The sequence below is a fragment of the Stegodyphus dumicola genome, chromosome 1 (genome assembly GCF_044657685.1).
Source record: "Stegodyphus dumicola isolate Sdum_Otavi_A_Nest chromosome 1, ASM4465768v1".
Lineage (NCBI taxonomy): Eukaryota > Metazoa > Arthropoda > Arachnida > Araneae > Eresidae > Stegodyphus > Stegodyphus dumicola.
In genome coordinates, this window is record NC_140768.1 from 247,060,147 (window position 1) to 247,072,367 (window position 12,221).

General features: G+C 32.4%; 1 protein-coding gene across 3 annotated transcripts in view; it reads left to right on the forward strand.

Moving 5' to 3' along the window:
• Positions 1-9,608, forward strand: part of Prosalpha5 (proteasome alpha5 subunit) — a 47,758-nt gene extending 38,150 nt beyond the window's left edge. For 2 of the 3 annotated variants that reach the window (XM_035377456.2, XM_035377455.2), the window contains exons 8-9: positions 791-877; positions 3,081-3,241. In XM_035377456.2, the coding sequence (XP_035233347.1) occupies positions 791-877; positions 3,081-3,158 (165 nt within the window). In that variant the 3' untranslated portion in view covers positions 3,159-3,241. Of the gene's footprint in view, positions 1-790; positions 878-3,080; positions 3,242-8,272 lie in introns of those variants that run through there. The other variant, XR_015044129.1, reaches the window with a different exon arrangement.
• The last annotated feature ends 2,613 nt before the right edge of the window (positions 9,609-12,221 follow it).

A 12,221-nucleotide genomic window follows, 5' to 3' on the forward strand; every position in this document is an offset into this window, starting at 1 on the left:
GCATAGAGCATTTTTTTAAAAATTCAATGTCCAATATAAAGCTTAATTTTGTTTAATTAAAAAATCTATATTAAAAAAACTGTGAGCAGTGTTAGATTTTATCTAAGTGTTCTTGTTTATATCTGATCATAAGAAAAACACCTTGTTTAAAAATTGCGATGGCATTAACTTATTATCACATCGACTGTAAAACTATGTTACAGCTGCCCTTTTCTCTGATTAACCTTGATTGATTCTCGATAAGCCGTCTTTTGTTTTTATGAATCTACTTTCTTTCCTCAGCCTACCAGATAATGTTATAATTTCCTATGTTGTGATTAATTCCACTGTAAACAAGTTTGTGAAAAAATATTATATTCTGTATGTTATATTTACTTGCTAATGACAATCTGTGAAGGCTTCTTCAGCCGAGGAAACCTGCTGTAAGATCTTTACCTGACCCATTATATCTTGTAATAGTTGTAATTATCTACCATATGGCTTTTTTCCCCCCTGATGTAATGGTTAGAATGTTCTAAAGATATGTATTAGAATTTATGTAGAAGCTAATCAAATACAAAGACTTTAATGAAGTACTGCAGATAACTGATTGAGTTGAATGTAATAACCGAGTTGTATTATATTTTTTGGAAGACTGAAATAAAGGTATTGATTGCATTAAGCAATCTATAAATGTAATGTCAGTGAATGAATTAAATAGGCTTTATCAGATTTTATATTATCCATTTTTATGCATAAGTATTTTAAAATTGTTTCTTAAACATATTTTTAATATGTATGTTTATTTTAGCGAATGACTTTAAATGAAGCCTTGAAACTAGCCCTCAAGATATTAAAGCAAGTTATGGAAGAAAAATTGAACTCTTCTAATGTTGAAGTAAGTTAATGTATTTTTTAACAGTGTAATGTTATATTTAGGACTATTTAGATATGTAAATTCAGTACTCTTTGATTATCTGCTCAGCTCTGACAAGAATAACTAGACAAAGCATTTCATTGCCAAAGTAGGCAACCCAGAATTTTACAAAAATTTATTTATCTGGCAACCCATTGATGGTTGCACGGGTTGCAATTCTCTGTTTTTTTTAAGTTAAAACAGGTCAATGTGTATATATAGAGAGAAAAAGCAGTGCCAAATTCCTCTGTAATGCCAAAAATTTGCAGTTCTTTAATTTTTTTTAAAAGGTAAAATATATTGCTGTGCACTTGGGCAGAAGGCTGGAAAAAGAAAAGTTTTTCTTCATGGAAGTTTCTTGCATTTTAAAGTTTATTAATTCATTGCTGTTTTATGTAATTTTTGAAGTGGATACTGTTTTTCAAAAGTTAAGGTTGTTGAAAAATGAATTGCCAGCGATTGGCAACTTTGTGGGAGGGTTGTGAAGATAATCTGAGAGTATAGTAAATTTTTATGGGGGATATCACATCTATCGATACATAAATAGATGAAACTTTTTTGAGAAATGATCTCCACCTCCTCCTACCATTGGAGTGTTCCTAGCTGAAACATGTATTGCTGGAATCTATGTCCTGTGTAACTGAGTGATAGATTTTAGAATCGAGATGAAAATGGTCTTGCTGAAACTTGTGTCCCTCATAGCTTTTCCTACCGAAATTAACTGGTTTTCACAGAAGTCAGCCAATAAGATACGCAAAACCCAACTTTCTGAGAAAAGTTTCTTTTGATGCACTGTTGAGAGTAGCGCGTAGAAGTGATGCCGGTTTTATGTTTGATCATTAAAAATAATAAAATGCGATAAGCTTTGGTAGTTTTATTGTGCCCCATTCTATTAGATAACTTATCAAATATAGTGAAAAGTATGAAGTATAAGCTATCTGAGGATTAAGGTACAATAACACGGCGAACAAGTATTCATTTAGACGACAAACAACAAAAATTAGCATTGTATTTTGAAATTTTCACAGGTTTCGATGATATTACCGAACCATCATCCTCAGCTGCAAAATCTATTTCCTATGTAACTTATTAGATATATATTATCACTATATCTTATCTTGTTCATTTGCGCTTTTGCAGCTGAGGATGATGGTTCGGTAATACCATTGAAACTAGATATTTGATATTGAAACATCGAAATTTTATATTTATATTACATATAAAATCAAAGAGTAGAAAGAGGAGACAGCATTTTCTGTCTACATCTTCTACTTCTAAAATATCCATTTTTGAAGGTTTCAAAAAGAAATGTGAGTGACAAGCATTAAATGCATATGTGAAATTTACTGAATATATATATATATATATATATATATAATATTGAAGAAATAATGAATAGCCACATTCTGTGAATTTTCTCCTTTTTCTTCTCCCCACCCAAAAAAAGCAGAATGTGTGAAACAAATGGATAATTAAAGAAGTTCATTTCCTAGAATAAAGATTTCAATGTAGAAACTGATTAAATATTAAACTGTGAGTAAATTTATTTAGTGAAAAGTTTTTAATCATCAAATATATTTTCAGAATTACTATAAGCAATTTTTTTTACATTGCTATATATATTCAGCAATAAACATACACAAAATTTTATGCCAGTATAATACAATTTAATTTAATAATCTGATATATTAAAATCTCTAATTTGCTGAATTATCAGTGCATGTGTATGGGTCCCATTAAAGAAAAGTACCAACTTTTTAAAGTAAAATTTTATGAGAATTTTTAAAAGGTGCTTATAATATCACACAACGGCATAAAAATGCTTAGTTTTGTAAAGGTTTAATTTTTGTGAGTTTTCTTTTAATGCTGTGGGGTTGTTATTCATTTATGGGTAAAAAATAGCCGTGAGTTTTCTTTTAATGTGCTTTTATGGATTGAAAAAATACAGAATAGCTTTGTCATGATTTCATGCACTTTGTAGATGTAACAGTGGAATGATGATGTTGACTGTGAATGTGCAGTAACATTATATAATAAATAAGCTTCTGTAATGTACCAATGGAATTTTGATGCAGAAATAGTGTGCCAGTGGAGTACAAATGACTAATAATATTTGAATGTAATATATTTTTACTAGATTATTGTGTTTCTTCAGCTATTGACAGTTTGCTGTTTCTTTGTATAGGTTGCTACAATAACTAAAGAGCAAGGTTACCATATGTTTCTTAAAGAAGAAGTTGAAGAAGTTATAAAAGGAATATAAATGATGTGTATTATAGTTACATTTTAAGCTGTTGATGGTTTTTTTGATAAGTTCATAATAAATTAATGGTATATTATACCATACTTTCTGTTTTGTCATGCATTAATTTATTAACTAGCTGTTAATTATTTTTGTTACCTTTTCACAGTGCACTGTATATTCTTTTATGTGTTTGAGAACATGGAAGTTTTAGCAACTTAATTGCATCAAGAATGTTGTAGTGCAAACAAAAAATGTGTAAAAATTAAATGTCTAATGATTATATAGGTTTAAGTACAAAAGTGTGCAATAAGAAAAATCAAACAAGTTAATTTGGCTTTTAGTAGTAATATAATTTGTTTAACTAATTTTAAAACCCACATTTTAAATGTATGAACTATATATATATATATATATATTTGCATAATATTGTCTGCAAATCAGTAACTCTCAAACATGCATCTTTGTGGTAGCTTACCTCATTAATAAAAATGCAATAATTTTTATTGCCCCTTATGCAAAAATATTGTTTCTGAATTATATCACTTTAATATTTAGAAATGGATGTTTGTTAACTGAATATCAAAAATATATGTTAAAAAAATTCTAAAATAAATTAATATTAAGGCGTAAGGCATAACAAAATTTCTGTCATTATTTTGAAATCTAATTTATACTTATATTTTTACAGTTGGCTTTATTTTTATAATAAACTATAATTAAAAAGTATTTTGTCTTATCTAAATTTTTGAGTAGTTAAAATATATGGGTGTTTTGTTTAGTGGGGTACTTATAGCACTGTAGAGTTAATGAATATTCTTGCATGAAGGATCCCAAATATTAGTAATAATGTTAGTAATTAGTAATTTTTATAATTTCAAAGAGGAAGTCTAACAATATTTTATTGCTGATGTAGAAAAATGTTTGATCAAGTGTTATACATAGGAAATCATTTGAATTTAATATATAAGGAAAGGTTTTTATTTGTCAAGAGCAGATAAGTATATATGTGCACCATGAAACACACTCAAGAAATTAAGGCAGTGTATTAAAAGAATTCAAGAGTAAAGTACTAGGTGCATTTTGGTATTATAATCAAGAAAAAATTTTTTTTTCTCTTTTGCAGTTTTGGAAATTTGGGAGCCAAACCATATGTTGAAGGGTTAAGTGATAAAAAAAGATAATTTAAAACATACAGTGTGCATTTTTTTTTTACAGGATACAGATAACTCTCTATAAGATTACTGTTCACTTCCACACCTATCGAATTAATTTCTACCTTTTCGTTACCCTGCGTTGGCAACACGCTTTTGAGATTTGTCGTTCGTAGAATTCCGTCGCTAAAAGCGTAGCTGGCCTGTAATGGTTGTAATTCCTATTTTATGCTTATCTGTACTGCTGAATTATTACTAAATGTTTACGTGTGAATGTTATATTATTAAATGTCTTCAGTTTGATTTAAATACACCAAGAGTCGTTGAATGTATTAAGGATATTTAAAACCGAAACTGCGTCATCCATGTCGGTGCCATTCTAATACGAGGAACGTAAACAAATTTCTGGAGGCACCGGCGAGATCAGATCAAGGATTCGTCAGCATTTCAAGTACAGATAAGTGCTTTTTATTTCGATTTACATCTAAATTTGATTTTTGAAGTTTTATATATATTTTGTGTTGATTTTGATTTTGAACTTGAATACTTCGATTAATTATTATGGATCAAGCTACTGTCAATAGATTGCGTGGTAGGGCAAAAGCGGCCTTCACAAGGCTTCAGAATACTATTTATTCCGATTTATCTAAAAATGAAGTAATTGATGTTAACGCGTACATTTTGGATAGGTTAACTTTGCCATTGCCGGAACAAGTCATTAATGTAAAGCATATAGAATACACTAAATCTATTCCGTTAGCGGATTTGAATTTTGCTCAACCCAAAGAAATTGATTTGATTTTAGGAGCTGATTATTTTTTCTCCGTTTTAAGATGTGGCCAAATATATGGTTTGAAAAATGAGCCTGTAGCTCAAAATACTATTTTCGGTTGGGTGATTGCTGGGAAGGTCGGAAATAATATGGAAGGCCCCAGAACAGCAAATGCACACTTCATAAAGCTAGAAGATAATATAAATATTGATTACAAACTTAAGGGTTTCTGGGAAATGGAGGATATTGTCGATGTTGGGAAAAAGGAATTTCTGACACCTGAGAAACAATTTTGTGAATCACATTTTCAAAACACTCATTCTGTTAATTCAGATGGGCGATTTGTTGTAAAACTTCCATTTTATAAATCGCATTTGAAGTTGGGTGATTCAAAACCGGCAGCAATTTCTAGGTTGCGTTCCATGGAACGAAAAATTCAAAGATAAGCCGGAATTTGAAAAACAGTATAAAGATTTCATACATGAATATGAACAGTTAGGACATATGACTGTGATTAATGATGATTTATCTAACAGATCGGATACAGAAAAGTTTTATCTTCCTCATCGTGCAGTCATTAAACCTTCCAGCACAACGACAAAATTAAGAGTAGTTTTTGATGCATCTTGTAAATCTGAAAATGGTATATCATTGAATTCTCTTTTAGGGGTAGGTCCGAAATTACAAAGAGATATTTTTGAGATTTTGATTAATTTTCAATTTCCTAAAATTGTTTTCACAGCCGATGTGGAGAAGATGTATCGTCAGGTGATGGTAGCCCTAGAAGATCAGAATTATCAATTGATACTTTGGTGATACAATTCCAGTGACAAAATGCGTACATACAAGTTGAAAACAGTTACGTATGGTCTTTGCTCTGCTTCATTTTTAGCAACTCGATGTCTGAAGCAGGTAGCTTTAGAATCTAAAGAGGAATCAGATGTATATTGCAAGAGGATATGTATATGGACGACTTATTGTCGGGTGCAAATACAGTTGATGATGCAGTATCTGTCTGCAAGAAAATATCTTCAATTTTACATGCACGTTGTTTTGATTTGAGGAAGTGGAATTCAAATTCTGTAGAATTCTTAACTGAATTTAAGGAACATTGTTCATTGAATTCTGATTTTGAGATATCTCCTAATTCGAGTTCGAAAGTCTTAGGACATTTTTGGAATTCAACTACTGATACCTTTAGTTTTAAAGCTACACTGCACATCAACGCACCTATAACAAAAAGACACGTATTAGCAGAAGCTGCTCGCATTTTCGATCCTTTAGGTCTCTTATCTCCTTGCACTATATTGATTAAAATATTCTATCAAAAGCTATGGTTAGTTAAAGGCGACTTGGATTCAGTTGTTCCCCAGCATATGTCAGATGATTGGTTTAAATTTCAAGAGACATTCAGTCAAATGAATAATTGTGAAATTCCGAGATGTGTAATACAACGGACAGTGTTATCCAACTACATGGATTTTCTGATGCATCTTTGCAGGCCTATGCAGCAGCCATTTACTGTCACCAAAAATGCAATGGTACAGTTAAGGTTAATCTTTTGGTATCAAAGACTAAAGTTGCGCCTATAAAGCAAGTATCCATTCCTCGATTAGAACTTTGTGCTGCGTATTTGTTGACCAGATTAATGCGATCACTATTGAACATTTTAAAGAAGTTTGATTTTGAAATCTTTGCGTGGACGGATTCCAAGGTCGTTCTGTCTTGGCTATCAGCTCATCCACGTAAGTGGAAAACTTTTGTGGCAAACAGAACATCTCAAATCATAGAAGTGATACCTATTAAACATTGGAATCATGTTCCCTCTAAACAGAATCTTGCAGACATTGCTTCTCGTGGTATTGAAACTCAACTCCTACCAAATTGTACTTTGTGGTGGAATGGTCCACCATGGTTGCGTCAGGAAGAGGAAAAATGGCCTAAATATGAATTAAAATCTGAAGATGATACTGAAATAAAGGCTGAACAAAGATCTGATCCTATTTTTATTTCTCATATACGTGAATCGAATGATTTATTAGCTAATTTGTTCGAGCATTATTCTTCGCGTTGTAAAATTGTTTGTACTTTGGCTTACTGCCAAAGATTTATTACTAATTGCAAGAAGCATCATGTTACTGAAAACATTTCACGTAGTGGTATTAACTCCAGCTGCCTTATGCCGCTAACATTTCTAGAGATTCGATTAGCAGAAAATTTCATTATTCGTTGGATTCAGAATCATTATTTCAAAGAGGATTTACAATGTATTAAAGAAGAGAAACCTTTACCCAAGAAGAGCCAACTACGTTCTTTGTATCCATTCGTAGATAAAGATGGTCTCTTATGGGTGGGAGGACATTTTCAAAATTCATCTTTAGCATTTAACATCAAACATCCTGTCATACTTCCTTCTCGACATAAATTTAGCAAATTACTAGTGAAAGAACTTCATATTACTTACCTTCATGCTGGTCCTTCTTTATTATCGCACCTCATCAGGCAATCTTACTGGATAATTGGAGGAAAGAAACTGATACACAGTTGTGTCAACCATTGCTTAATGTGTCATCGATTTAAAGCTGCTCCAAATCTGCAATTGATGGGTGACTTACCTGAACATCATGTGACTTTGGAACGACCTTTTTATGCATCTGGTGTGGATTATGCTGGTCCTATTACCATGAAATTTAATAAGGGTCGTGGCTCTAAAACAATGAAAGGCTATATAGCTCTGTTTGTTTGCTTGTCGACTAAAGCTGTGCATATAGAAGCTGTCAGTGACCTGACGGCAGACTCGTTTATCGCGGCACTTAGACGTTTCATTTCACGTCGCGGTACGCCATGGCACATTTACAGTGACAACGGTACCAATTTTGTGGGTGCATGCCGAAAACTACAAGAACTAAATCAGATTTGGTCTTCCTTGTATGCAACAGACTCGGTTTCCCGAGAACTAACTAAGTCATCTATTGAATGGCATTTTATACCGCCTGCTTCGCCCCACTTCGGAGGAATATGGGAAGCTGGCATTCGCTCAGCGAAATTTCATCTGAGAAGAGTATTGAAAGACACTCTTTTAACCTACGAAGAGTTGTCAACGCTACTTACCCAGATCGAGGCTATTTTGAATTCACGTCCACTTACTTATGTGAACGATTCTGATATTGACTCTATTAATGTTTTAACCCCTTCTCATTTTATTGCAGGTGATATGTTGACTTCCTTTCCAGGGACACATCAGTCTGTTCGCACAAGGAGTTCTAGGTGGGAACTTGTACAGAATTTACATTGCGGCGATGGGAGTACTTGACTTCTCTTCAGCAGAGATCCAAGTGGCAGCACACCAAAGCCAATCTGAAAGTCGACACGGTGGTTCTTGTCATCGAACATGGATCTCCACCTCTAGCTTGGCCTATAGGATGGATCGTCGATGTCCATCCGGGCAAGGACGGCGTAGTTCGCATAGCTACAGTCAAAACTAAAACTGGTGTTTTCAAGAGACCAATTAATAAACTTTCACCTATGCCTGTGTATCAGGACTAAACCTGATAGGGTGGGAGTATGTTCACTTCCACATCTATCAAATTAATTTCTACCTTTTCGTTGCTCTGCGTTGGCAACACGCTTTTGAGATTTGTCGTATTTGTCGTTCATAGAATTCGGTCGCTAAAAGCGTAGTTGGCCTGTAACGGTTGTAATTCCTATTTTATGCTTATCTGTACTGCTGAATTATTACTAAATGTTTACGTGTGAATGTTATATTATTAAATGTCATCAGTTTGATTTAAATACACCAAGAGTCGTTGAATTTATTAAGGATATTTAAAACCGAAACTGCGTCATCCAGGTCTGCACCATTCTAATACGAGGAATGTAAACAATTACTGCTCACAGTTCTAGATGATTTTGGTCTTTTGTAAAGCTGGTGACCTTGGAAAGGTGACATTCTATGCTGGTATTTCTTTATGCTCTCAGAAACTGTGATCACTTTCTGAGAAGGGACTCTTTCTGAGATCTCTCATAATATTAAACTGAGAAAAATGTCTAGGAAGCATATGGATTAGCCTAGACTGCTTGACAAACATTCTGCTGTAGATGTTAATGAGAAGTAATAATATATGTGCATAAGCTTACTTTTCCTTGTTTATACCACAAATCATTGCATAAAAATAGATTAAACAAATCTAGTGATCTAATGTCAACTTTCTCTTTGTACATTTCTTGCCTTCCCTACAGTATATAGTGTAACTGCAATTATTTTATTTTCTATGAAACTTTTGGTTTTTTTCGGGTATGTGCCATGACACACCTTTTCGGGTGGATATGTGTATGCATGCATAAAATTTCGAATTCTGGAAAATTTCTGATGTGTTGATTTTTTTAAAAAATAATATTGAGCAGTGTGTTTATATTAAATAAGAAGAGTGTTCTGTACTTGTAACTTTATCGTTTGGCTGACGGAGTATTTTCCCATCGCATTTTTGTTATTGTGCATATATTATGTTAATCCATTAGATATAAAATATGGCAACATGAAAATAATGTAAAGTTTTATTTCCTGATAATTGGTAACTGATATATTTCACTACGAAAAGAACGCTTCCTCCCAAAATGTACTTGTTGACCTACAAAACATGCATATTTGTAGAACAAAAATACGAGAATAAAAGAATATCATATTAAAAACATTTTAAATATGCCATCAATAAAACATGCATCTGCTAAAGAGCTTCACATCATATTAAACAATATTTAGAAAAAGCTCGTTAAAAATCTTAGATTTCGCAAGAGATAAACTATCGAACGTTTTGTTATTAAATGTTGTTCTTGACGATTTAGACTGTGAAACTCGAAAGCAGTATGAACTAACATTAAAGGACAATGAAGTGCCTCATTTTAATACATTTTTGGAATATTTAGAGAGAAGTCAAATTTTAAATACTATTGTTGCGTGTGTACGGGTTTGTAATAAATTGAATGTGTAAGTCCAGTGAAAAGTGAATAAAATTTATTATTATCACAACAAATAAAACAAAATGCTTAAATTTCCTTGGATTTGGAACTAATTCAAAATAGAGAAAGCTAATCCGATTTCACTGTGAATTTGCTACAGTAAATAACAACAGTTTTCTAAACAACTGAGCTGAGATGTTCTTTCTCTGACTTTTTATAAGGTTTTAATCAGCATGAGCATAGTCTGGTATTTTCTCGATTTCCCCCGAAAAGCAAAAGCTTATAATTACAAGATATCTATTTATTAAATGCATGTGCTCCTGTATTTTTAATTTTTCTGGCGTAGCTTTCTATTCAAATAAGTCGTGTGCAGCATTGCACGGGGAAATGAAACAATTTAATAACAATTGTATTAAAAATAACAAACTAAATAAATCAACACAGACACCTTAACACTATTAATGCTAACATTCCATCTAAATTTAATCCAGAACGATCAAGGTCTCTTTTCTTTTTAAATCTAATAAATCACGTAAATTATATATAGCTTGTAAATCGCAATCGCAGGCATTATATCACTGAGATAATTTTCAACAAATGAAATTATCTGACCGACTAAGTTTGGTAAAAAACATCGGCTTTGCTGTAACTATCTTAGCGAATTTCATTTAATATCTCAGTGTAATTCCAAGCGTTTTTATTAAATTTCTAAGAAAAAATATCATCATGCATTGTTACATGCATATTTGTTGCCGCTGATAGGCTCCAGCGCTTATGGTGTAGATATCACAGGGATGATAGAGCTACAGGAACAAAATAAACCAAAAATAAACACGTTAAGGTCAATTGATTCACATCCGTCAGAAAATTCTTATTTGTATTTCTTTCTTCTCAAATGAAAATAATAAATGTGTTTTGATAAATATTGTAATAATTTATGGGCAAAGATTCGACTATTGAAAGCAGAGGCCTTATGGGCGATTCTAGATTCGGCCTCTGAAAGCTCATTTATCACTACTAGAGCAGTGGATGCTTTGGGTTTAAAGAAAGAAAAAATAAACATTCCGATAAGTGGATTAAATGAAAAATCGCTAAACATTACAAAAAGGTTTCAGCTTATCTATCAAATGAAAGTAATGATTCACACTGGGAAATTGACGTATTAGTTGTACCCAACATAACTAATTTCACACCTTCCAAAAAATTAATATTTCGAATTTTTACATTCCAAGGAAAATCAAACTTGCTGACCCATTATTTTTCGTTCCTGAAAAGGTCGATATTCAGTTGGGTGCTGAATTATTCTTCTCAATTTTGAGAGATGATAAAATATAATTGGGAGACAATTTGTTCTTGCAATCAAGCTGTTTTGGCTACCTCATTTCGGGTAGTATTTCAGACAATTTATGTTAGATACCAAAACACTCTTTCTTGTTTAAAAATTTAGAAATTCTTAACAAAACCTTCACAAGCTTCTGTGAAATGGAAGAAATAGAACCACATAGAACTTGCAGTGACGAATTAAATTATTGCAATGAACACCTCGCGGAAACGCATTATAGGAAACCAGAGGATAGATACTTGATTGAAATGCCAATCAAGCCAGAATCTTCGGAAACAATGTTAGGAAATTCTAAAATTGCATTAAAAAGACTAGATCAGTTGTGGACACGCTTGGGATCCTATTTTGAAAACAATTTACGTAGAATTTCTTAACGAATATGAAAATTTGCATCACATGGAGAAGATGAAAGAAGATACACTTATAGATGAAGGGTATTATCTACCACATCTCGGCGTGTGCTGCATCCCACCAGCAAAACAACTAAACTATGCGTGGTTTTTCCAGCGCCCTAAGTGGGTGTTTAAAAGGCCAAATATAACTCTTGGCATGCTCATTTTATTTAAAGACTCTTAACTTCCCATCTGCAATTAGTCTTTGGCTCGAATTATTAAGGTAATCCCAGGACCTGACGGAAATGTCAGAGTTGTAGACGTACGCCGCCAAAGGGTGTTTTCAGAAGACCAATTTCAGAAATTTGTATTTTACCTGTTATGGATAATTATATTTCTACTGTAGGATAATTTATTTTGTCCTCATTGAATTATTAATTGGTATATTTGTATTTGCAATATATATATGTATGTTGTGTTATTGTAAGTTTGTATTCACACATTGTTTTTTTAAATTTTGAAGTAATT